General features: G+C 55.0%; 1 protein-coding gene across 2 annotated transcripts; it reads left to right on the forward strand.

Annotated features, from left to right (window-relative positions):
- The first annotated feature begins 420 nt into the window (after positions 1–420).
- Positions 421–21,961, forward strand: TNS4 (tensin 4). Of its 2 annotated transcripts, XR_009516909.1 has the most exons (14): positions 421–507; positions 4,308–4,840; positions 10,599–11,001; positions 12,143–12,564; positions 14,073–14,159; positions 14,486–14,611; positions 15,682–15,774; positions 15,867–15,944; positions 17,308–17,379; positions 18,255–18,423; positions 19,220–19,288; positions 19,503–19,529; positions 19,997–20,559; positions 21,508–21,961. XR_009516909.1 is itself a non-coding variant. In XM_059996612.1 (13 exons), exons 2-13 carry the CDS (start codon positions 4,402–4,404, stop codon positions 20,136–20,138), a joined length of 2,127 nt encoding a protein of 708 aa, XP_059852595.1. In that variant the 5' UTR covers positions 421–507; positions 4,308–4,401; the 3' UTR covers positions 20,139–21,961. The 2 variants fall into 2 exon arrangements, 1 of the variants encoding a protein (XP_059852595.1); XM_059996612.1 differs by having other exon boundaries at positions 19,997–21,961.
- The last annotated feature ends 1,654 nt before the right edge of the window (positions 21,962–23,615 follow it).

The raw sequence follows: 23,615 nt of genomic DNA on the forward strand, positions 1-23,615 counted from the left end.
TCTCCTGTCCCCTGGCACCCTGCTCCCCCAAGGCCAAGGCTTCACTCTCTGCTAGTCCTGCCAACCCCCGGTTCCTCCCCTGGCTGGCACTGGGTGAAGGAAATGCCTACAGTACACCTCGGTGGTAACAAGCCCTGTCCAAGCAGGGGTTCCCCTGAGCACGTGGTTCCCAGGGAGGGGATGGGCAGCAGGAAGCTTGGGACCCCCCCACACACACACACACCTTGCCCCAGTGCCCACCAGGGCCAGGCCGCCCACCAGTGCTTCCCTTCCCCTGCCCATGCCAGCCCCACCTGAGCGGTCCAGACCTGCGGGTGGGGCCTGCCGCTGTCGGGCCACAGTAGGGCCTGGGAGGGAGGAGAAAGGGCGGGGCTGGCCGGCTGCTCTTAAGGCGGAGCTGGAGGTGAACTGCACCTCCCCCTACTCCTCACCTGGGCTCTGACAGCCTCTCTCCGTCCCAGAAGACAGGAGTGAACACAGGAGTGTCTTGCCTGCCCGGGACACCAGGTAGGTGCCTTTATTCTTTAAGGAGAAGAGAGAGAGGCTCAGCTTCTCCGCGTCTCCTGGGGCTCGGAGTGAAGGTGGAGAGAAATGGCGGAGAGGCTGGGCATGAGCGGAAGATGGTCTCGGGACCACATACCCGAGTTCTGCACTTTGGGAGAACTTAATCTATAGCCCTCAGTGTACAGATGAGAGAACCGTGGTCCAGGGAGGGGAAGAGGCTTGCCCGGGGGGGGCCCCGAGGCTTGGGAAGGGAATGGACCCGGAATCCAGCCTCCTGCCTCCCAGCCCGGAGTCCCTGGGGCCTGGTCGTGAGCTGAGCCCCCGTGCTGGGCCCTTCAGAGGACACCAGGAATCCAGGGGGTGGCGGCATGGCCTGCACTGGTCCTGCGGGTCCCTGCCTGCTGTCCCAGGGTCTGCTTCACTGGGTCTGGGTGGAGAGCATGGGACAATCAAAGTCACTCTTCGAGCAAGGGGGTGGAGTGGGGAATTGGGCTACTGGGGCAAGGTGCTTTGGGGGAGATGCAGCCTTCCCCCTCTGCCACCCTCTCCCTCCATTGACCTGGGCTTGTAGAAGGGAAAGAGTAAGTCAGGAGAAGAAGCTGGCAAAGAAATGGATGAGGGGATTTGCCCAGGAATCAGGATCCCCCTGCCTCCAGAGCCCTTGGGAACAAAGAAAGAGATTCTGGTCCAGTGAGTGAGCGGGTCCTATAAAAAGGGGCCCTCCCTACCCACTACAGCCCGCCTACATACATACACACAGCACTGAGCCCAGGGACCTTCCCTTCACCTTTAGAGCAGGAAGGAAAGAGCTAGAGAAGTGTGCTGGTGGGGACAGGAGAGGGAAGATGTCCAGGAATAAAGGAGTGAGACCAGCCCTGGGAGGTCCAGTGGTGCTTCAGGGAGTGTTAAAAGTGAGAAGAGTTTGAAGAAGATCCCAAGGGGCTGCCTGCCCTTTGCTCGATCCCAGGCCTGTCCCGCTGGGTTCCGGAACCCCAGAAAGGGATCTTAAATCTATGAAGCAGTGGCATAGAGTGTGGGACTCGGAGCCAAGACCACCTGGGTTCAAATCCCAGTTCCACTACTGGGTTCTGTGGGTTGTATGACCCCAGGCAAATCCCTTAACCTCTCCAGCCCCACAGGAAGAGTACCTTTTTCAAAGAACCATTGAGAAAATGAAATGAGTATGTTTTAAGTGTCTGTTATGATCACATTCCCATTATACAGTTGGGACAACTGAGGCCCAGAGAGGAACGGACACTTGCCCAGCATGGCACAAGATCACTTTCCAAATCAGTAGGCAGACATCCTGGGTCCGGGTCCTGGTTCTGGGGGAGGACCCAGGTCCCCAGTGTGCTCCCCAAGGACCGTAACCCCAGGCTCCTCTTTGAGGCCCAGCCAAAAACCCTGCAGGATGTGCTGAGATCCTGCTCTGACAAACCCAGGCCGCTTGGAGCCAAAGCTCCACGTCCTCAGCTGCCCCCAGAAAGGAGCTCGGAGGCCCGTTGCCTTCCACTGCCATTTTTAGACACGCTTCCCGAGCCTGGGATGCACCCGCCCCCTCCAGGACCTGGCCAAGGAGAAGTCTGGCAGCAGGGCTGGCAGGAGCCATGGGGGAGAAGAGGGTTCTGGCTTTTCTCATTAACTTACTGTGCGAACTTGGGGCAACTCACACCCCCTCTCTGGACCTCAGGTGTTCCTTGGCATTTGAACTCTGTGTGGTATAAGGAGCTAAGAGTCTAAAGTCCGCAGCCTGCGTTGAATCCCAGCTCTACCACTTTTCTGCATGTGTGGCCGATACAGAGTTCTTAACCTCTCTGAATCTCAGTATCTTCATCTGTAAAATGGGCTGGTAATAGGGATGCAGTACTTCCTAGGGTTATGAGAGGATTAAAAAGAGTTACCATAGGGAAAATCAGTGCCTGGTACATGGTGAGTGCTCAAAAAAACCGGGAGCTATTATTATTTATTATTATGATGGTATTATATTCTATTGATATATAAGCCCTTATTTCCAAGTAATATTTAGAATTGTCCAACTGGTTTCACAAGCAACACCTCGCTGGTTCCACACCACCCTCCAGGAGGGCACAAGGCAGGAATTCTTATTCCCATCTCACAAATGAGGAAACTGAGGGTCAGAGTTACACCTTAAGGAAATGTTTGAGCTGGGATTCGAAACTGAATCTTCAGACTCCAGAGTTCACATTCATTTCATTTGCCCCAGCCTGGTCGCAATGCCTTTTCCAACACTAGGGTCTGACTCTAAAGCAGGATGTGGTGGAGGCATCTTAGAAGAAGAGAGAAGAGGCGTTGGAGAGTGCCTTGGTCGGGGTGGGGGTGGGGGGCAGTGAGGCTCAGAGCAGGCAGTGGTAACGCAACCAGCCTATCCCAGCTCCTTACAGGTTTCTCAGCAGCCTCTGTTCCAGAACCTCTTACTTCCTGTAAGAAACCACTAACATGTGGTGTTAAGGCTAGACAAGGGGAAGAACTTCCCACATAAGGGAAAGGAGGAAGTTGGGACATCTTTTTCCCAGATGAGCCCCCAGGGAGTGAATATCATCTGATGATGTCACTCTTCAGATCAAAACTGTTCTGTGGGAGCTTCCCTGGTGACGCAGTGGTTGAGAGTCCACCTGCTGATGCAGGGGACGCGGGTTCGTGCCCCGGTCCAGGAAGATCCCACATGCCGCGGAGCAGCTGGGCCCGTGGGCCATGGCCGCTGAGCCTACGCGTCCGGAGCCTGTGCTCTGCAATGGGAGAGGCCACAACAGTGAGAGGCCCGCATACCGCAAAAAAAAAAAAACTGTTCTGTGGCTCACCATTGCCCTCGGGGTTGAGTCAGCACTACTGAGCCCAGCCTGCAAGGCTCTGCAGGGTCTGGGCAGCCTGCCTTCCCCACCCCAACTTCCCCTCCATCCACCCTAGGTTCTCTCTGTTTCCCAGATGCTCAATATCTCCCCTGTCCATCAGGCCTCTGAATACACTTGCCTCCTCACCCCTACCTGGCTCGCCCAGCCAGCTCCTGCTTTTCTTTCTTGTCTCCCTTTATGTACCCCTTCCTCCAGGAAGTCCTCCCTGACCTTCCCAACTAGTGCCTACAGAGTCCCCTCTGCCTCCCCGCCTCCCCTCCTCCCCAATGGCACTGTTTATGATTGCTCACCTGCTTACCTGTCTGTTTCACCAGCTGGCCCACATGGAGTAGCAGCTAAGTGCAGGGGCCCTGACATCACACAGTCTGGGGTCCAGTCCTTCTCTGACACCTGTTGGCCTGATGACCCTTGGGCAAGTTACTTACCTCTCTGTCTCTCAGTTCTCCCATTATAAAATGGAATAATAATAGCATCTACTAATAGGGTTGTTATGAGGATTTTTAAAGGTTTTATGTGTAAATACTAGGGCATAGGTGCATAGTAATTACTCAGTAAATATTAGCTAGTATGTATTTAATAAATAAGGCTGGGACATAGTAGCCAACAAACGTCTATTGAAGTTATTTTATTTAATCATCACTTGTATAATGTTTATTATGTGCTAGGCATATTCTAAACATATTACAAATATCACCTCATTTTATAGATAAGGAAACCGAGGCACAGAGAAGTTAATTAACTTTCCCAACGTTGCACAGCTAGTAAGTGGTGGAGCCAGGATGCAAACCTGGGGCAGACTGGCTCCAGCAGCCGTGCTTTTAAATGAGTGAATTTAAATGAGTGAATAAATATGCCTTTGTTTGGGGGGAAGGGAGCCCGGGGCTTCATCTACAGAATTTACTCAGTTCCCACCCTCGCTCTCGCTTCTCTCAGGTCCCAAGAGCTCCTGATTGGCAAGTGACATCTGTGGGATGTGAGACTGGTTGGTTGGAAGCCAGAGGTAAACTGCCAGGTCACTACCCCCACTATGTCACAGGTGATGTCCAGCCCCCTGCTGGCAGGAGGCCCCGCAGTCGGCTTGGCTTCCTGTGAGGAACCCAGGAGGGCCCTGCACCCAGCACCCAGCCCCGGCCTGCCGCCCCAGTGTCCTTACTACACCACAGAAGGCTGGGGAGCTCAGGCCCTGATGGCCCCCATGCCCTGCAAGGAGCCCCCCAGCAGGCTCCAGCAGGCCCCACAGGCTGGAGCCAAAGCCGGCTGCCTCCTGCAGTCCCCTGGGGAGCAGGCCTCGGGAGCCTTGGAGGACCTTGACTCCTACATTGACTTCTCGCTGGAGAGCCTCAACCAGATGATTCTGGAACTGGACCCCACCTTCCAGCTGCTCCCTCCAGGGCCTGGTGGCCCCTGGGCTGAGCCCACCCAGAGCACTACCTCGAGGAGAAAGAAAGAAGATCCTGAAGCTTTGGGTAAGGAACTGGGGCACAGTGCCAGGAGGAGGGCTTGGGGACCAGACCTCATGAGGAAGGAGTTTTCTATCAAATCAGAGGAGCAGGGGAGGAGTGCTGTGCAGCTCTAAACAAGTTACTTAACCTCCCTGTTTTCTCTGCTCTATAACAGAGATAAATATAAGTAGCCCTCACTGTCCAATTCTCTTTGGTTCTTGAGTTTGGAAAGTGATGGATACCTGTTTTATGTAATTTTTCAGAGAATTTAAATAAGCTAATATAGATAAGCATATTATACAATGCCATGTATATAAATAAGAACTTGATAAATGTGATGTCCCTGAATCTCACTGTTCTATGGTGTCTCTCTTAGGTCCTAGCCTGGGCACCCTGAAATGTTTATAGGAATGGTATTTTCACCTTACCCATAACAATAAATGTAAATAACTTCATGTATAGGTAATAGTAAATATAGTAAATAATTGGGATGTGATGAATTTTTGAGTGTTTATTACTTTTGTTTTTAATATGTTATTTCATTGTAAGTTTGTGTAGTTTATCTTTAGTAATGGTTTAGCCACTACTAAAGATTAAACTACACAAACTTACAATGTTTATATAATTTAGCTGGAAAAAATCTTGAAAATTTAACCATCAGCTTTCATGAGCTGGTTCAAGCCAGCTCCAGGATACCACCACGTCCAAGCGTATCCAGAAATCTCTGCGTCTGGCCTCAGTTTCCCAAAGAGTTTCAAGTACACTTTGAGGATGAGGGTCACGGAGCAGCAGCCCCATTAGACAGGCTGGAAGACTGAGGCCTCCAGGGGTTTAATCAGCATGGGTTAGAGGGTGTGGTGAGGATTAGAGATGGGATCCAGGAGAATTTCTACTTATTGAGCATTTATCATTCTATCCAGGCACTGTGATGAGCACTTAATAATTGAACCTTTGATCTTCCCAATCCACCTCCATGAGACGAATATTTTATCCCCATTTTACAAACAAAAAGACTGAGGTTGATGGACTTGTGGAAGGAGCCAGTCTAGCCTAATCACTGGAATCAGGCAAACCTTACACAAGCTGTTTACTTCACTTCTTTGCGTCTCAGATTCTTCATCTGTAAAATAGAGATGAGTTTGCACCTCAAAGGGTGTTGCAGGGATTGAAAAAATAACATTTCATGGGTGTTTATCACAAATCCTGGGACACCATAGGTCATGATAAATGGTGGCTGTTTGCAGTCAACATTGGGGTTGCGACTAAGACCAGCCCCAGGACAGGTTCAGGCTCTGGGGTGGAGGTCAGCCCGGCACACAGGTCCCTCTGGCAGCCAGGCTCCTGGTCTCCAGCCAGCCTTCTGCTCCTCCCATGGAGCATTGCCTGACAAGCCTAGTAAAAGAACCACCTCCAACCCTCAAGAGTCTTCCCGTTTCTTAAGGCCAGTCGTGGGCATGTCTCTGCAGGAAAGGTGACTTGGGCCTAATTATCGCTGGCAGGAGCCAGCCTAGGACTTTAATGCTCATGCCCCAGGGTAGGGCTTCCATACACTCAAGGCCAGCTGCGGCAAGACCAACCTCTGTGGGGCGTGCACCTGTACAGGGTAAGGGTGTTGATAACAGGGTCCTTCCTCCAAGGGACCGATGGGCAGTTGTCTGCGTTCTCAGATGCCCTGGGCACAACCTGCCATCTTGAGGATGTGTCCACCAGACTCTGGGCAGCAGGGGGTGCCAGAGAGCAGCAGTGGTCAGAGGGGCCTGATGAAGCCACCTAGCTCTGCCCTCGCTCCTTCTGATGGAATTTTTAAAAATCCTCTCCTCCAACCTCTGCCTGGACACCTGTGATGCCTGGGAGCTCACTACGTCCTCGGACAATCAGCAGGTCAGCTCCCCGTTAGAAAGTCTCTTCCATCACTAAGAAGAGCGAGAGCCTGCAGGTCACTGGTGGCTGCACCTTGCTCCCCAAACCCTCCCCTCAACTACTGCTACTGGTGACAAAGCTCTCCCAGCCCACGGCACCGCAGTGAGTTTTCATCCAGCCGAACGCATCCAGTGTGTAGAACTCCTCTGTTTGCACTCTCATCCATCCTACTTTCGGGGTGTTGAGTGGAAGACGTTCTATAATTCTGATGCTAGCAGACGTTCACTGCTTCTCTTTGTCCTAACTTGGCAAAAGCAAAAATTAAACATCGGCGATCTTGTGTCGATCCCTCCCCTAAAAATGTCCAGATAGATTTTTGTAACACATAATTCCACCCTGTGAAGGAAATACTGGAAACCTCACTTACAGATGAGAAGACTGAGGCTCAAGGAGAGGAAGCGATGGCCACAGTCACACAGCTAGTGAGTGGTAGGTCAGCTCAAAGCCCAGCCCTCTGAGCTCCAGAGTCCACGTTCTTGCCTTTCTCTCTTCCTTGGAGCTAGTTTCCTGCCCTCCAGGGCTTCAGTGAGGCTCCACCGCCCTAGTGCTCTCAAACCTTCATCCAGCTCCCTGCCTCTGCCTCTTGCTTACCTTCCTTCAGATTTACCCTGGGGGGGAGGGGGAGGGGGTACCAGTCCCACAGGGAACATGGCTTCTGGAAGCAAATACCATATCCCTTCCTTTATCCTCTCCGCCACCCCTCCCCATCTTTGGAACAGGCCCCCGCGTTTTATGTTCCAGAATTTCTGCCAGGCAAGGCGGTTTGCCAATCCCAAGTGAAGGGTGTTTAACAACCGTCTCTCCAACCCTCCACCCACCTGGCCTGGTGCCAGGCGCCTGCATCCACCCAGCACTGCTCAGACTTGCCCCACGGGCCTGTAAACAGCCGGCTACTCCCAGGTGATAGGGTGGCGGCCCTCCACCTGCCCAGCCACATCCACCCCGGGGCAGCAACGGGAGTGACTCACAGCTCTAGGACACCGCCCTCCCTTCCGGCCCGCCTCCACTTGCCTGGCCCCCAAGCAAGGCCTTTCTTTGGTAGGTGTTCGGATGACCCTGTGAGTAGGACCCAGAGCTTCACCAGACCGAGAGACGCCCCCCCCTCCAAAGCAGTCAGGCACCTTCTCACGGTCAAGGTCTTGGGAAAGGGTCCTGAGGAGTCCCTCCCCGTGGAAAAGCCCACCCCGCCCCCAAACAGAGCACAGGAGCAGGGCTCAGTTTCTTCAACCTTTCTGAGCCTTGCTTTCTTGTCTGTTACATGGAATTAAGAATGTTTCCTACTTCGATCGAGTCATGAGTATTAAAAGAACTAACACGGGTAACGTGTCTGTAGCAGCGCTGGTGCACGGCACTCAGTAAATACCAGCCTTTATTAAAAACGGTGCAATAGGGCTTCCCTGGTGGCGCGGTGGTTGAGGGTCCGCCTGCCGATGCAGGGGACGCGGGTTCGTGCCCCGGTCCGGGAGGATCCCACATGCCACGGAGCGGCTGGGCCCATGAGCCATGGCCGCTGAGCCTGCGCGTCCGGAGCCTGTGCTCCGCAACGGGAGAGGCCACGGCAGTGGGAGGCCCGCGTACCGCAAAAAAAACCCAAAAAACAGAAAAAAAAAACGGTGCAATAAATGTGAGCTCCACCGCCACATTTCTCCAAGCCTCAGTTTCCTCCTCTGTAAAAGCAATGCCTGCTGGCACTGGGCGTAATGGCGCTTGTGAGGCCTTGAGAGGATTATGGGTATAAACACTATAAAATCCTATTAAAAAAAAAAGTGCTTGCCAACCTCGCAGAAGAATCCACCCCATTCCAAGACTTCTCTTTCAGAGCCCACAATACATTGTGCCAGATATTCTACTCTTGCCCTCAGCAGTGGGACCCCCACCTTAGCCAGAGAGTATTAGCCATCAGGCCAATACTGCCCCCCAGAAGCAGGCAGGCAGGAGATGCTCCTTGAAGCCCACCATGGACCACGCTCCAGGCTCCATTCATCAGTGTATTTCATCCTCACCGCAACCTTGGAAGGGTGGTTTTAGATCCCCACTTTACAGATGAGGAAACTGAGGCTCAGAGCAGTTAGGAAAATTACCTGATACTTCTTGGCGGGAAAGTGGCGAAGCCAAGACTCACACCCAGGTTTGTCGACAAAGCCAGGCCTGTTCCTCCACCTGCTGGGACAGCATGCCAGCGCCCCTCATCTGATGCAATCCTCCACCCCCACCTGGCCCACGCAGGCTCAGACAGAAGCAGTAGCCCTGAGCAGGGCCAGAAGGTCCTCCCCAGGAGCGGGCTGGGGCAGGCAGGGACTCCACAGTCACGCTGGGTGGGGGGATGGTGCGTGTGCCAAAGCCCAAGGGGGTGGGAGGCTGGCAGATAGGAGCCGAGGGTGCAATTTCCCACCGACTCTGCCCCAGATTCCATCTGGGGAAGCCAGAGGCAGGACTCACAGCCCTCCAGAGGGAGAAGCTGGGTAACCCCCATCTTCCACCACCTTTCCTAGAACAGCACCGAGGACAGCTCCCCTCCCCCAAGTCAGGAGGAGAGGTGCCCATCCTCACCATGGGAGAACCACAGGGTACCCCACTCTAGGAAGAAACAAGGTCTCAGAACAAGAGTCCTAGATGCCCCCACTGGTGAATGGAAAGAGCATCAGAGTGAGTCAGCAGCCTGGGGTGCTAAGAGGCCCACAGCTCAGTAAGGCGGCATGCCCTGCCCCCAGAGAGTTCTCGCTCTAAAGCTAACCCTAAAGCGAACTCCTCAACCTCCAAGGTGCACCCCGATCGCCAGGAATCTCGCTAAAATGCAGATTCTGATTCAGCAGGCCTGGGGTGAAGCCAGAGATTCTGCACAACTTCCCAGCTCCCGGGTGAAGTGGTGCTGCTGCGCTGGGGACCACAGCGGTGCGGCCCAATGCACACTGGAATCAGCTGAGGAGCTAAGCCACCCTGAGGCCTGGGACCACCCCCAGAGGTTCTGGTCTAATTGGCACCGGATGGAGCCTGGGCTTCAGGACCTTTATAAGCTCATCGGGTGATTCTAGCATGCAACCAAGCTTGAGAACCCCTGCCTGCATTGCAGGCAGACATAGAAATAGCCTTCACAGGCCTGAGTGATAGAGGCATCCGAAGATGTGACTGGTGCAGTCATTTCAGCCTGGGGAGTGGAACCCACATGAACGAGAGGATCTCCCAGTTTTAAAGGACTTACTATGTGCCAGATGCAGTGCCCTGCTGCCTACATTCATCTCAGTTCATCCTTACTGTAACACTAAGAGGCTGCGTACAGCTGCCCCATTCTACGGGCGTGGAGACTGAGGCTCTAGGTGGTGAAGTCATTTGGCCAAGCTCTCTCAGAGAGTAAGTGGCAGAGCCAGATCTGAAACCCAGGTCTGTCTACCTCCAGGACCCACGTTCATGGCACTGCCTCTCCCCACCCAAGGGAAGATGTCACAGAGAGGGTGACTTTGAAACTGGGCCCTGAAGGTGGAGCTGAACGCTGATCCCGATTCCAACAAACTTCTCTCTGGGCTTCAACTTCCTCATCTGTATAAGAAAGGGGAGGGACTTCCCTGGCAGTCCAGTAGTTAAAACTCCATGCTTCCACTACAGGGGGCACGGGTTCTATCCCTGGTCGGGGAACTAAGATCCCACATGCCACGCAGCTTGGCCAAAAATTAAAAAAAAAAAAAAAATATATATATATATATATACACACACACACACACATACGTATATATATGTGTATATATATATGTGTGTGTGTATGTATAAAGAAAGGGGAGACCAGATGGTCTTGAGGACACTTCCAGCATCCTTGTTCTGCGAGTCCAGTCTCCCTGGTTTCACCAATGCTCTGTTTCTCTCCCCAAAGATATAAAGTACATCGAGGTGACCTCGACCAGATCAAGGTGCCACGACGGCCCCCAGAGCTGCTCCAGCCCATCTGTCACCCCACCCTTCGACTCCCCTGGCCGTGGCGGCCTTCTCCTCTCCAGAGACATCCCCCGAGAGACTCGGAGCAACAGTGAGAGCCTCATCTTCTCTGGGAGCCAGGGCAGGGGGCACCAGCGCCCCTCTCCCCCCGCGGGGGCCCCCTCCTCTCATCCCCCACCCTCTCCCAGCATCTCCATCCCTGGAACGGGAAACAAGGCCTCAGGCCACCATGGCTTGGGCTCCCCACTGGTGGCTTCCCCAGCCTTGGAGAAGGGGCTGGGGAACAGGGTCTCCATGCTGTCAGCCAGCCCAGCATCTGATGTCAGTTACGTGTTTGGAAGGTAGGTCTCTCCCACTGCAGCTTCTGATGTTGCCTCCACAACTCTCACACACACACACACACACACACACACGCACACGCATCCTAAAATCACAGAGGGACACCCTACTCTTTCTGAGCAAAATCTAGGCATGTACCAAAAATAAAAGTGAATGTTCTCTTTTATGCCATCACAGCCATTTGGTTCTCAAGCTTTCCTCAAGCATTTAGAATATGATTCAATATACAAAAATCTTGACTTCTACCTACCTCTCGGGAAAAGAACCACACTGCATTAATGAGGCTCACCTGTATCCTTTCCAGCCTTCCTACAGCCCATCTGTAGGAAGGATTTTTTTTTTTTTAATTTAAAAAACCCCAAACACAGGATGTAAACAGAATCAGGGGGTCTGGAATGAACCATCCAGGAAAGAAAAACCTCCTTCGCCTTTGTTCCTGGCAAAATCTAGCAGGAAGGAGACAAAACGGCCTGGGTATTATTTACAATCGCCCCAGCCCAATTCTCCGCAGGCCTCAGAGCAGAGCCACACGCATACCCTTCCTGCCCAGGAAGAGCAAACCCCAGGACCTCTGTCCCCCATACCAACTCCAGAGCCACTGTGCCAAGGCAGTCCCTGGCAAGGAGACTGGGATTCCACAGCCATGCCCGCTGGCACAGGCCTCTGAGCTCAGGGATAAGCCTGGCTGGATGCAGAGCTGGCCTCCTTCTCTTCCTCCAGCTGGGGAATTCCGTCTGCATGGGCCATGGACATGGTCCAGCTCCGGTCCAGCCTGTGTGCAGGACTCTTGGGAGCGCTGGGGGGCTGGTGTGACAACTCAGTTGGACCTGCCTAGCTGGGAAGGCAGAGGGAATAGAGTCCAGCCTAAGCCCATGTGACCTGCGGGGGGCCAGCCCACTGGCTACTTTAATTGACCACAGACCCTGCAATGCAGGTACACTCCTGTATCCTTCGGCATCCCTTGGGGATCAAGTGGGCATACCCTTTGCTCAGGGCTATGGGGTAGGGGGGTTGGAGTATGCACTACTCTGACCAAAGCCATGGGTACCTAGATCACTAAATTCCAGAGTCTAGCTCTGGCCCCTAAGTGTCCACCCCCACCCGCTAAAACTCTGCCTGTCTGGTGCTCTCCCCATGCCACAGCCAGTCCCTCCTCCGCTCCAGCATCTCCAGCCATCAGTCATCTTCGAAATCCTTGGAAAGCCCCACCAGCTCTTCCTCCAGCCTCCACAGCCTTGGCCCAGGGTCCTTGTATACGAGAGCCAGTGACCTCCAGGTCCCCAGCCACCCCACCCCGAGCACTGGCCAGCCCAGAGCAACCCATTCCTCACCACTGGCCGAGGAACATGCCAGCAGCTGTCCCCCATCCATCACCAACTCCATGGTGGACATACCCATCGTGCTGATCAACGGCTGCCCAGAACCAGGATCTCCCCCATCCCAGAGGACCCCAGGACACCAGGATTTTGTCTGCCCTGGGGCTACTTCTTCCAGCAACCCCTGTCCAGCCACCAGGAGCCACAGCCAGACCCTGCCAGATGCCCCTCTCACCACATCCCCAGAGGGTAAGTTGTAAACCGATCAGTACTTCACACTTTATGAGGTTTGGCTAATGGGGAATAGACAAAGCACCAATGCATTTGCTTCTGCAACAGCAGGTCAACCAACACACTGATTTAGTATCTACTGTGTGCCTAGCACTGTGCCACATAGGAGGGACACAGTCTAGAAAGAGAAAAAAAACAAAGGATCACTGTAGAGTGGGATAAACACAGAGGTAAAGAGATGATCTAAGTCTTATGGGGCTACAGAGGAAGGAGTGAGACTTTTCATCTGGGAACTGAAAAGGCTGGAAAGTGGATCAGAAGTCGATGGCCAGAGCAGGAGAGGAAGGGCAGTCCCAGCAGAGGGAACATCCAGGCCATGGTCACGAAGGTATGGAAGCACGTGGCATGTTTAGGAAATGACTGGAATGTTGGGTGCGGGATGAGGTCATCGGGAGTAACTTGGGCCCAGATTGGGAAAGATCTTGAACGCCAAGCAAGAGTGCACTTTACCCTTTAGGCAATAGGGGACCATCAGAGACTCTCAAACAGGAGAGCGATGGGGTCAGAGACACACGTTCAATCGATCACTCTGGCAGCTGCGTGGCAGATGGATTGCAGGGCCTGGCTTGGCAGGGAGAGCAGTTTTTCTTTGGTTCTGTCTGGGTTTTCATCACAAAGTGGTCCAGGGCAGGGCAGAGGGTGGAGGAGAGAAGACAGAGCCAGGAGACCCTCAGGATATGGAAGCAGCAGGCTGGATGACTAACCCAAGAGAGGGAGAGGGAGAGTCAGTCCTAACTCTGACATTGGTGGATGACGTAGACAGCCAGGGGGTGGACAGGGTAACGGAGACAATGCATTCCAGTTCAGACAGCTAAAAACCACAAAACAGCAAACACCCTCCTTCCCATAGTCTGTGACTACAGGCGTCCAAAAAGAACAAAAGGCCCAAAGCCGTAAACACAGAGGCTAAGCTCAGCACCCCCAGGGTGTTTCTCTCCCAGGAGCAGAGCCCACGGCTCCCTCACGGCTGAGCCACGAGGCTCCCGGGCCTCCCCGTCCTCCCTGGGCCACAGACGTCAAGGTACTCCTGGGGGATGTGAAATGTTCACTGTACCCCGCTGCTCGCTCCCACCCAGGAAGCTGTGTCAGTGCAAGCAAGAGAAAATTAGGTGACGAGTATGCCTTTGCAGCTGCTCTGATCTGTTCCTCGGACAAATCGTTTGCAGATTTCAGTACATTTTTTATAATGAGTTACTCTCAGCTGGCCGCCACACACCTTTTCAAGACGCCGAAACTGAGAACCACTGCTCTCTGCCTTAGGGACCCAGGAAAATGGGCATCTTAGCGTCTCAAAGAGCACATTTACTTAGCCTAAAGGGATTTTGCCCCTTTAGGCATCTGGAGATCCAGTGGAGTAGGGGTAGGGGAGGGTGGGTTGAATGGCACTGCTGGGTGGAGGAGGGGGTCGGGTCTCTCAGCTCCCCTCTCTCCAGTCTACAGGGTCCCCCTCCTCTGTCTGTCTCCAGGTCCTGCCAGGGACATGCAGCCCACCATGAAGTTTGTGATGGACACGTCTAAATACTGGTTTAAGCGAAGCATCACCCGAGAGCAAGGTAAAAGGGAAGCCCTGTTTTAGGGGATGAGTGACCCAGGAATCAGGTCCAGGTCCTGGCACCCCACATGGGGCAGATGGGGCCCTGGGTCCATGTAGAGGAGGGAACGGCAAATGGCAGGTCCAGGGAAGGGGGGTGTCCCGTGAACCCCATGACCTGAGGAAATAATGACTGCAGCAGGAATGGTGGAGGTTAGACAATAGAAAGGACTTCCTGGGAACCAAAGGTGATTCTGTACCATCTGCTCTACGAAGACCCAATGGGGCTGAGGCACAGAGGGTGTTCGGGTTCGGTGGTGACTGTCTCTGACCCAAGGATTGTTTCAGCCATCGAGCTGCTCAGGAAGGAAGAGCCGGGGGCTTTCATCGTGAGGGACAGTTCTTCATACCGAGGCTCCTTCGGTCTTGCCCTGAAGGTGCAGGAGGCCCCTGCGCCTGCCCAGAACCGAACAGGTAGGCACCTGTCTCTGTCCTCACTCAAGACCTCTAGGAGGCAACAGGGTGTGGTGGGTTCCAGTCCCGGCTCTGCCCCTGGCTTGTGGGGTGACCTTGGGCCTGTCCCATAATGACTCCTGGGAGGAGGGCCTACCTCAGCCCCCTCCCCGTTGCCCCCCAGCACTGAGGCTCCCCGAGTCCCCAGATTCCCTGCTCTACCCTCGTGGTGGGAAGAGGAGGATGGTCCCAGCCCCCCTCCAGGCTGCTCTCTTCTAGGTGCCCACCTCTGTCCAGACCGGATTTCTTGTGAGGGAACCTAATGTCGTAATAACATGTGGGCTAGCTTAACCCCTGGGGCTTAACCCCTGCCCCAGGCACTGTGCAAGGCACCAGGGAGACCTCACTGGGGAGAGAGATAGAAACAGATCATTACGTTACAAGGTACCTGGGTCACAGCCCCTCACCTAAGGCCCAGGACTGTAGCTCTCACACAACAAATGGGTGAGGCAACAGACACTCCCAGAGGGAGTCAATGACCCCCCAGAGCAAGGAAGTGATAGAGCGAGAGGATTAAAAACCCCGTATCCACATTCTCTACACCACGCCTCTCTGTTTAAATAAGAAAGTGACCTCTGGGCAGTGTTAGTTATCAAGGAAGCCTTGCCAATGAGCCCAAAGAAAGCAGGAAGCTGCAGGCTGGTGAGGAGGCAGGGGCGTGGTCCCCCCTCCCAGGGCCAGCCTGGCGCCAGCAGGGACCATCTGGTGCAGAATAATAGCACCTGGGAGGGGGTGGGTAGGGAGAGAGGGAAACCAGGCCAGAGAGCTGTGATTTGATCTAAACAGCGCCGGCAGCCATCCCTGATGGCTGTTGAAACCGAAAGAAAGGTCTCCTGAAAAAAGAATTACTGGACACAGAAGCCTTTGAGCAAAGGTGTGGGCACCGCCTTCGTGGGAGGCCTTGAGGATAGGATTCCTACCCACTGTCCCACCCAGAGGCAGAGGGATGGACAAGTTAACCTCCGGATGGGCCCCGAGGAGGCGGGTCAGGAAATGAGTTGCACTCCCATCCACATGCTTTCTCTGTCCAGGCGAGGATAGCAGCGACCTCATCCGCCACTTCCTTCTCGAGTCTTCTGCCAAAGGGGTGCATCTCAAAGGAGCCGATGAAGAGCCCTACTTCGGTGAGCTGAGCATCTGTAGCCCCCAGGCCCCTGGGGCGTGGGCGGGTGGCCTGGGGAAGGCCTCCTTATGCTGGGCTCCTGTTTCCTTGCAGGGAGCCTCTCTGCCTTCGTGTGCCAGCATTCCATCATGGCCCTGGCCCTGCCCTGCAAGCTCGTCATCCCGAAGAAAGGTGGGCTGGGTCCCCAGACCTGTTTGTTCTCAGTAGAAAGGTTCCTGCGGGTCACTTCTCACCTTATTTAGGGATCACTTTAGTGGCATAGTTAAAAGTGCACACTCTGGGGGAATTCCCTGGCGGTCCAGTGGTTAGGACTCGGCACCTTCACTGCCGAGGGCCTGGGTTCAATCCCTGGTCGGGGAACAAAGACCCTGCAAGCTGGCCCACGCAACCAAAAAAAGAGAAAAGAAAAAAAGTGCGTGCTCTGGAGTCCATCCACGTCTCCACTTCCTGGCTGTGAGAATTTGAGAAGGTCAACCTCTCTGAGCCTCCATTTCCTCATCTATGAGAGGAGCACAGTCACCATCACACCTCTTTCCAGGATTGGTGTGGGGGTGCAGCGAGAGAGCTCAGGCAAGGCTCTTGGCACAGTGCCTGGCGCAGAGCAGATCTTAAGAACAGTAGCTCCTTCCTCAAGAGGATGAAAGGAGCGTAAATCTGCCTGTTCGGTGAGGTTTGTTTTTTCCTTCTGGGTCCAACGCTTACTGGGCACCCTCTCCTTCATTCACAGCGCACTCCAACCCTGTGAAGTAGGCATTGCTGTTATCCCCATTTCACTGCTAAGAAAAGGAAGGTTCGAATTTGAACCGAAGTCTCTCTTGCTGTCTTGTTCCAAAGTGTTCAGGGCACTAACAGAGAGCAAAGGACACGGCTGTATCATGAAAATCAAGGAGGAGAATTATGAGAACAAATAAGTGATCAATGGGTGAAATTTGGGAAAGAAAGAAAGAAAGAGAGAGAGAAAGAGAGAGAGAGGGAGGGAGGGAGGGAGGGAAGGAGGGAAGGGAGGAAAGGAAGGTTCAAGGCATTAAGTAACTTGCCCAAAGGCACAGAGTCAGACCTCCACCCAGATCAGGAAGCCCCATCCGAAGCTTACAGCCCAACGCACCCCCAGACGTGCCCACACCTCAGGGTGTGCAGGAGAGCCACTAGGGGGGTTCTGGGAGAGGAGTCAGGGCCAGGGGAGCCCCTGGTGTGGTGATGGCGAGAGCCCCCCTGCTTTCTGCATTTGGCCTGGGTTTCCGGTGGGGTCCCAAAGAATGAGGAAGTCGGGGGCCTCTGAGGCCAGGTCGCTGCCGCGGTCCAGGGGCTGGAGGAGGGAGGGATCAAAAGGCTCGCCAGCGAGGCTTTTGGGGAGCCCGAGGCGGCTGTTTGCCTCATTACAGGAATCACACCTGGTTTCTCGGCCAAGTCACTTCCCGAAGGTGTGGGCGGAGGTGGAAGAGGTTCAAAGGGCTGAAGGAGGCCTGTTCCTAGGAGGGGGGTCCACTGACTGCACCCCCGCCCCCTGGGGGCCTGTTCCATTGCTTTGGCTCAGAATTGGGAGGTGGAGACGGGGCCTCAGACCTCTCTGCAGACGGCCGGGCCTCCTGCCTGAAGAAATCTGCGGGTGAGTGGTATGGGGCAGGGGGAGGCTCCAGGCTTGGCTCTGCCCACCCCCCGCAGGGCACCTCCCAGCCTTGTGCACACTCGCACACGCAGGTCCACACGTGTTTCCCATTGCAGCTTTATTTCTTGTCTTTAACAAGGTGCCACATTCCTCCCCCTCCCTGTGAGCCAGGAGATGAGAGGCTGCAGGCAGTGGGCCAGGAAGAAGAGGGGCAGGAGAGGAGGGGCACAGTGAGGCTTACACCTCCTCCTGCACACACGGGTTGAGGGGGGCACACAGATGTGCTGGGGTCTCGCTGGGTCTGAAGGACCTGCCCTGGGGGTGGGATCCTCTGTGGAGTGTCAGGTCCGGGTCCTGGGGTCTTCTACAGGGGAAGGGTCGTTCCTCCTCGCGCCCAAGGGCCAGGCACGGGTCAGCACTTGTCTGAGTGACAGCTTCTACTCTGTGCCCTGAGCACGATGGCCCCCTCCCCATTCCTGTCTCCTCTTCCTTCTCTCAGCAAGGAACCAGGGCCCCAGGGGGAGGGTGGGGAGGGATGGAGGCAGCATCAGCCATGGGACGGAGGAAGGCTTGCCTGGACGCCCCTACGTACAGGGCAACATCCCCTCCCTTGCCCCCTGCTGGAGGGCCAGGGGCCAGAGCAATGCAAGCAACAGATGACCCCAAAGTCCCCTGGGGTTGGTCCCAAATTTCAGTGGCCCATACACTCCCTGCCCACCTGTCCAGTGGCTCAAAGAGGAGCCCTGCTAGATTTCCAAAAAAGGAAGGTACTCCTATCCCCTGGCTCTGGGCAGAGGGCCAACCAGGGCCTGGGTGACCTCCACCCCCCAGTGGATTCTGGCACGGCTCCAATGCAGTATCTGCACCCCCCCCAGGTTGCCATGCCCTGTACCTGAGCTCCGTGAGCGTGGAGACCCTGAGCGGAGGCCTGGCTGTGCAAAAGGCCATCTCAACCACATTGGAGAGGGATGTCCTCCCCACACCCACCGTGGTCCACTTCAAAGTCACCGAGCAGGGCATCACCCTGACTGACATCCAGAGGAAGTAAGGGGCTTCCCTTGCCCTGGGGCTGAGGGCTGGGCAGGGTAAGCTGGAGGGAATGGCTGAGACTGCTGTGGAGGAGTAATGGAGATGGAGTTCAGGCTCCTGGACCCAGCAGGGTCAGTGACGTGCTGAGTGACTCCAGGCAAGTTCTCTGCCTTCTCTGAGCCTGAGTCCAATGACCTCCTGCCAAAGTCCCGCTTCATCATGACCGATGGATTTGGAATTAACCAATAGTCATTGGGCACTGATTCAGTCTGTAGCCATTGATGGAACTTCTCCTGTAGGCCAGACTCTGGCTGGCCCATGAGATCACTCCTTCCCAGGCTCAGGGATTCAGTCTAGCATGATCCTGGTCCTGGGCTGGAGGAATAAGAGATGACCAGATGCTGGGAATTCCCTGGTGGTCCAGTGGTTGGGACTCCGCACCTACCCTGCCGAGGGCCCCGGTTCTATCCCTGGTGGGGGAACTAAGATCCCACAAGCTGCGCAGCACAGCCAAAAAAAAAAAAAGAGAGAGATGACCAGATGTAATTCCTATCTTCTTTAAATGACATGACAGGCAGTGGGGGTGGAGCAGGTGGTAGAAAACCCCAACATATAGGACAGAAGGGAGACGCACTTCATGAAAGGAGAGAAGTGCAAACGCGTGCCCAGCGGTGGGAAAGGTCACGGCAGCCTGTCAGGGGTCGTCAAACTGAGAGCTTCTTGGAAGACAGGGAGCTGGAGACGGTGGAGGTGAGGCAGGACACTGGGATGGGCTCTCACCAGCTCCCCTTCCCTCCCGGTCTCTTCCCAGGGTGTTTTTCCGGCGCCATTACCCCTTCGCCACCCTCCGCTTCTGTGGCATGGACCCCAAGCAACGGAAGTAAGTTCAAATCTAGCCACACTAAGAAGACCCTGGGATTCGGATCCCAGACAGAGCCTGTGAACCTCAAGGGGTCAGGAACAACAGAATGAGGGGGAGGGGGACATGGTGGGAGCGGGGACAAAACTGGCCATTATCTCCCGAAGCTCAGCCAGACTCCTGTGAAATGGAGCAAAGAATCGGTACTCAGAACTGTCGTGTTCCTTTCCCACAGGTGGCAGAAATACTGCAAGCCCTCCCGGTAAGGCCTTCCTGTCCACTCAGTCGCCATGAGAGGTCTCCCTCGGGGAGGCCTGGACCCAACATGGGGAGGGAGTGAGGGAAAGAAGGAGGCCCCGCCCTGATCTTAAAAGCCCATGGGTTTGATGGCGGATGGCACAGGCCCCGGCCCTCAGGGAGCCACCAGTTTGATGTCTTATGTGGGAGGCGCAGGCTTTAGTCTGTAAGGATGCCTCAGGCTGATGGCCAAGACACACCTTCGCCCTCAGGAAGCTTCGACTCTGATGGGGAATACACAGGTCGTGTCCTCAGGCGCCCCCATTCCAAAGGAGGGAAACCCAGATCTTAAACTCGGGGATCTCTCGGTCTGACAGGGGAGGCTCCCGTCCTAATGAGGTGCTGGGCTGGGGAAGGGCGGGGAGGAGAGCTGCTCCCAGCCTGGTACCTCCCTGGGTCCCACCCCTCACTCAGGCTCTCCTCTCCCATCAGGATCTTTGGGTTTGTGGCCAAGAGCCAGACCGAGTCACAGGAGAATGTGTGCCACCTCTTTGCGGAGTATGACACTGTCCAGCCAGCCTCGCAGGTCATCAGCCTGGTGGGTGCTCTGCTGCAGGACCCAGAAAGGATGTAGGGGAGGGAGCTTCCTGTGTGTCTTCCTAGGCACCCCAGTGGGCTTGCTCAGGATGCCCCCTCCAGCCTGAGCAAGAGGCCTCTTACCACCCTGATGGACCAATCCCCTGGACTGGAGGAGAACGGTACCAAGTTGAAACCCTTGAACTCAGTATGACCTTCAGCGGTGACCTTCATCCAGACCCCCCCCAACCCGGGCCTCAGTTTCTTTAACCTTAAAGGAGGCCCACAGCAGGATCAGCTGTTCTTCTCAGACGTCTGTGGGCATCTTAACAAGCTCCCTGTGATTCTGAAGCACACCCACATCTGAGGACCCCCACACGAAAATAACCTCTGAAGACCCCTGACTCCATCCTCCTGGACACTCCGGACACAGTAGCCTGAGCTAGAGACCCGTGACCCCTGCTTCAGGCCAAATGCAGGTACGGGGTCGGGACTCCTGGGCCCTGGTCCAAGGCTGGCCTGAGAGCAGATGGGTTGCCAGCACTGAGGACCAAAGGAGGGATGGACTGACTCTCTTTCCCTCCATATCTGTTCCTTTCCCCATTTCCCTGACAGCGTATGGAGCTGCTATTCCCAGGGCAAAGCTAGATCCGCCTGCCCTGGATTCTTCAGCCAACATGGCCCTTGTTGCTAGGCAGGTTAACAAGTGTAAACTTGCCCCCATGGTCAGAGATGACCCCGCTGTCCTCACGATCTTGATGTCTAATCCCTTCCGTTGTCCTCACAATCTTGATGTCTAATCCCTTCCATTGCAAATGAGCATCAGCTCCATCTTGTCTTTCAGTTTCTCATAAGCGACTGTCCCACAACTGCCCTGGTGTTACTTGTGTCACTCACACCTGGGGGTGGTGGCAGCGAGACCTCTGCTCACTCAAGCAGACACAGGAGCTGGCTCTCTCTGGTTCTGCCTCAGCCCCAGTCTTGCTGAGTCCTCTGTGCTCCAACAACACACACACACACACGCACACACGCACGCACGCACGCACGCACGCACGCACACAGAGCCCTCTACAGTACTGTGGCAGCAACTGACCTTGTAACCACATGGGGGCAGCAGAGAGTCAAGAATGCAAACAGGCAGCCACCCCAAGAGGCTTGGAGAAGCTGGGTGGTCTTTCCCGCCCCACCCACACCCCCCTCAACCCTAACCCTAACCCATTAAGACCCCCAAGAATCTGGAATTGTTTGTCTAGCAGACCTGGGGTCCTAAAGAAACCAAACTATGAGAGTAGAAGATAAGACTCAGAAAAGAAGCCCGTTTTTGCTCCATGAGGGACCAGTGCCTGCCCCCGCCCAGCTGGGGGCCCTGCCAGAGAATCATTATCTTTGGCCAAAGTTGGGCCTGAAGGGTTATTATTTCAACCCAGAAAACCAAACCGGACTGAAGCGGCCCTGGGCTGGCGGGACTGGCTGAGACCAGCACCCCCGGCCTGTGGTCAGGCATTGCCCCACCCTGGAGACTACGGAATCCAGACAAGGTTCTCAAGGTCACAGTGCCCACGTTCTCAAGGTCACAGCCTGGGAGCTGGCAGAGAGCACCCCCCCATATATCTATGGGGGCCTTGTAGCTCCCATCATGGAAAATAAAGTGTCTGTCTTTGCACAAGAGTTGGTCCTATGGTATTCAGGGCTATCCCCTCAGAGATGGAAACCTGAACAGAAAAGGGGACCTGGCTGGGCAGGTGGCAGCTGTGTCTGAGAGAAGACCACGTGTGCCACACCCCTCCCGCACCCCTGGCACGGCAGGACAGTCTCCACTGACTTCCACTTCATAGCCGTTGCTTAAATCATTCTGGGTACCCCACGTGTCCGACACACCCATTTTCCTTCTTCACGACCCCTTTCCTGCCACTGTGCCAGGAAGACAGGAGGCCCGGGCTCTCCCGTGCGTGCCAGGGCTGAAATGAGCACATGTAACAGCCTTGCCACCTTCCAGAGTCTCACTCGGGCTCCCTGAGGGAGAGGAGAGGCTGGTGAAACATAGGCAGCTCAAGAAAAGTCCAGAAGAATCCTTAAACCCAGATGAACCCCGAGCTACCAGCCCAGTCCTGGAGACCTGGGCAATGGCCCCATCATTCATCCTGGTTCTGCCTCCAGTCTTGGGGTAATGCCCCCCCAGACCTCTCCAGACCCGTTGCAGTTAGGGATTCAAGGTGGACAGGCCATGGAAAGCCTCGCCGAGTGGTTCAGAAGGGGCTGCACCGATGTCCCTTTCCTACAGAGCCTTGGGAAGGGGAGAGGTGCTGCTTCTGTGCAGACTGAGCTGTGTGACCCAGTGGCAAGGGCTGCTCTGGAGGAAGTGAAGAGACCTTGCCAAGAGACCTTGAACCACCACTGAGAAGCCCCTGCCGCCCCTCCCACTGCCCAACTGCAGTTCCAGAGAAGGCCCCTCTCAGCCCCCCGCCCAGCCCCCTCCCTGGCCCTGGACAGAGTCCACGGGAGGTAATGACCTCTACTGCATTTACATAGCTCATCTCCTCTAGGAAGATTTCATAGAGAACTTGACCTTTGCTGATGGGTAGAGCCACCAGCCCAGCAAGGGCAGAAGGGACGGACCTCCACCAAGGCAGGAGCTGGGAAGGGAGGGGTCTTTGCACCCATGCAGGGACACCCAGGGGTTTCCTCTCCAGGCTTTGCAGTCCTGGGTCTTAAGCCTCTCTCCCCCGTACCCACAATGTCATGTCTCCCGACTTTCCACCCTGCCGCATCCCTTTCTCATCCTTCTCTCTACACATAAGTACACCATCCCTCCCTCCTCTCCCCCTTCCCAGGGTCTCTCTCCTTCCTCACCCTTCTTCTCATCATACCTTCTCCACCCACCCACCCCCAAACCCATTCTCTCCCCCTTTACAGAAAAACCTTCCTACTCTTGTCCCATTTAATCCCCTCGCCCCTCTGCCCCCGGTGGCTGGACCCACAGCAAAGCCCAGCTGCTGCTGGAGTTGATGGGAATGGAGGACAGCAGCCCGCTGCGCCACCAACCATTTCTCAAAACCCAGATTCCCATGTCCCCTAACCCCTGCCTCCTCCCTGGCTACAGAGTGGACTCCCCACAGAGCTGAGGCACCCTCACCCCTACCCCATCTGACCAGCCAGCCCCCATACTCACCTCCCGCAGGTGGCTCACCTCTGCTTTCATCCTCAACCCCTAACACCCTACCCCCACCCCCTACCCCTGGTCCTAACTCTCATGCTATCCAATAGGCTGAGAACTTGGAACAAGAGGGCAGGGCTGGGGGGCTAAAGCCCCCCAACACAGAAGGCAGTACCTTGATTCGTGCAGCAGTGTTTTCTGGCCGCATGCTCTATTCATGGGATCCAGGAAAATGGATGAATATAACAGCGTTATAATGGAGGTTTGTAAGTGTCATACAGAGCTGGCAGGAAGGGTACAGAGAAGATGGGGAGAAGGAGGGCAACGTCACCAAGGCAGTAACATTTGAGTCGTGTCTTCAAGGATAAATAGGAGTCTAAC

Source organism: Delphinus delphis, chromosome 19, assembly GCF_949987515.2.
Source record: "Delphinus delphis chromosome 19, mDelDel1.2, whole genome shotgun sequence".
Lineage (NCBI taxonomy): Eukaryota > Metazoa > Chordata > Mammalia > Artiodactyla > Delphinidae > Delphinus > Delphinus delphis.

What these genes read in the sequence shown, in the direction of transcription:
- TNS4 (XM_059996612.1), top strand. Translation starts at nt 4,402, where the DNA reads ATGTCACAGGTGATGTCCAGCCCCCTGCTGGCAGGAGGCCCCGCAGTC. An exon ending in CGATGAAGAGCCCTACTTCG is followed by an intron (nt 15,775 to 15,866) that starts GTGAGCTGAGCA and finishes GTTTCCTTGCAG; the next exon opens with GGAGCCTCTCTGCCTTCGTG. An exon ending in AAATACTGCAAGCCCTCCCG is followed by an intron (nt 19,530 to 19,996) that starts GTAAGGCCTTCC and finishes CTCTCCCATCAG; the next exon opens with GATCTTTGGGTTTGTGGCCA.